Source organism: Stomoxys calcitrans, chromosome 2 (genome assembly GCF_963082655.1).
Source record: "Stomoxys calcitrans chromosome 2, idStoCalc2.1, whole genome shotgun sequence".
NCBI lineage: Eukaryota > Metazoa > Arthropoda > Insecta > Diptera > Muscidae > Stomoxys > Stomoxys calcitrans.
This window is the reverse complement of record NC_081553.1, coordinates 44,138,152-44,140,474: the sequence shown is the minus strand read 5'-3', so window position 1 is coordinate 44,140,474 and position 2,323 is coordinate 44,138,152. Positions and strand designations below refer to the sequence as shown.

General features: G+C 36.3%; 1 protein-coding gene across 1 annotated transcript; it reads left to right on the top strand.

The window, feature by feature from the left end:
• Positions 1-639: 639 nt before the first annotated feature.
• Positions 640-1,958, top strand: LOC106086057 (uncharacterized). Its single transcript, XM_013250575.2, has 3 exons — positions 640-773; positions 933-1,412; positions 1,478-1,958. The coding sequence occupies exons 1-3, from the start codon at positions 714-716 to the stop codon at positions 1,808-1,810; spliced, it is 873 nt and encodes a 290-aa protein (XP_013106029.2). The 5' UTR covers positions 640-713; the 3' UTR covers positions 1,811-1,958.
• The last annotated feature ends 365 nt before the right edge of the window (positions 1,959-2,323 follow it).

Genomic DNA, 2,323 nt, shown 5'->3' with positions numbered 1-2,323 from the left:
AATTTCTTTTACTACGACTTCCAATATTAGTGCCAAATATGGTCAGAATCTCTGCATATCCTGTCACAGCTTTCTTCTCAATTTGTTCTTATGAGCACCTACTGAAAGCAATTCTTATGTATTTATTGCCCAACTGCCTGTTAAGTTAAATCGGGTAAAAAACTTGACAAATGCCATCCATAGTGGAGAGTACATAAGACTCGGCCCGTCCGACGCTTAACACTCTTTTACTTGTCAATTGCATTCTATCAAATGTCGATCAAAACAGATTACTTCGCTTCATATGGACTTCGTTTTGATAAAATAAAACTCCCCCAAATGTTACCAACTGAAGATAAGATTTTCTTAAAATGATAAGAGCGGGTTTCACCCATGTCTCTCAATTTACTTACAATAAAATATCCCCTTGAATAAACCAAAAAGATATCATATTGGTCGTAAAAAAGTTTGAGTGACTAAATGTTGTTGTATTTGCCAACATAAACGAGTTGTTGATAACCAGCACCGAGCAAGTGGAAAACAATTCAACGAAAGTACTTTCTTCCCAGAAGAGCTTTTATGGGGAAGCTATAGTATGTCTCGAATGTCGATATAATAAATGCAAAAAAAAAATGAATTTAAACGCAATCACTTGATATAAAAACAAAAATAATTTTAAGGGTGAATTCATTCGATATTTGAAAATCAACGCAAAAACATCAACTAACAGAAAAATGGGCTATATAAAAGTTTTGGCATTTTTGGCTTTAGTGGCCCTGGCTAAGGGACAAAAGGTAAGGCTGTATGACTTTAGAACAATTTTTCCCCTCATTACTAAGAAGACTCCAAAGTATGGCTTTGAATGGTTTACAACTCCTTATGGAAGTGGAAATATTGATTGTGGAGTTTTTTTTGTTGAAGTGACATAATTAGTGGTTCTTCTTTATTCCTAGAATACCGTGAGCCACTATTATGGTGAACACAATACTTCTGTTATACGCAATGATGACTACGTTGATGCCCATCGCCGTCAATATGCTGGCAACATTTGGTTCTATGATTTTCAAATCAACCAATTCAAAGAGGCCTATTTGGAACGCGTAAACTCTCTGGAATATCAAAAGGACGCATTGTTGTATGAACTTGTCCGTGTCGACGAACATTTGTATCCCATTACATTGCTGAGTGACTTTAGCAAATCGTGTGTTCAAAAATACCAACCATTGATCCCACAGATGTCATGGGCCAAGAGCGAGGTGGATCGTTGTATTAGCGCAGCCAGTGCTCAAGCTAACAACTTGATCTCAGCCATGTCCTCTACAAATCGCACTTTGCAGAGCCACTACGCCACGGCGTTTGAAAGGGAAATTAACACGTGTAAAAACAAATTCAATGTTACTACTAGCAACTACACCATGTGTGTGGCCAATGCTGTAAGTTCACTCTTTAATTGCAACTCAAATTTGAGACTCATCCCATTAACAACTCCTTTTTACAGGTGGCCATATCGAATACCTATACCCTTAATAATCAAAACCAATTTTCCAATCAAATGCAAGCCGCTAAAAATTCAGCTGATGTCCTTGTCAAAACTGAACAAGAATGTACTTTTGGTATCTACAATACCACATTAAGCAGAATATCGGAAGCAAATACCCGCATTGATGGATGCCTGAATGGCATGGATGACTGCACGAATTGCAAGGGTCACTACTGCGAGGAAACCTACCTGTGGCCTGCGTCACACATCAACCCTAACAATGCCACCATGAACAATCCATGGTATGGACGCAATGTAACTACCGGTTGTTTAATGTTGAATATCTTTTAAAGAATGAATGGAAATCTCAATTTCCTAATGAATCAGAAAATTGTGATATAATTAAAAATTTTAAAATTAAAAAAAAAAAAACAAAAATTTATTTTAAAAGATATTGCTAAGGCTAACAAAAATAATTAAAAGAAGTTAACAGCAACAATTTTCTTGTTTCTTTATGCAAATGGAATGAACACTTTATGCATCAAATTTTAGAACAAGTAAGAGCGTGCTAAGTTCGGCTGGGCCGAATCTTATATACCCTTTACTATGGATTGCATTCGTCGAGTTCCATGCGCCGTATCTCTTTTCAGGCAAACAGAGAATATTTAATAAAAACTGCTATCCTATTGGAGCTATATCAAGTTATAGTCCGAATCAGACCATAAATGAATGCTGAACATTGTATTGGGTTGCCCAAAAAGTAATTGCGGATTTTTCATATAGTCGACGTTGACAAATTTTTCACAGCTTGTGACTCTGTAATTGCATTCTTTCTTCTGTCAGTTATCAGCTGTTACTTTTAGC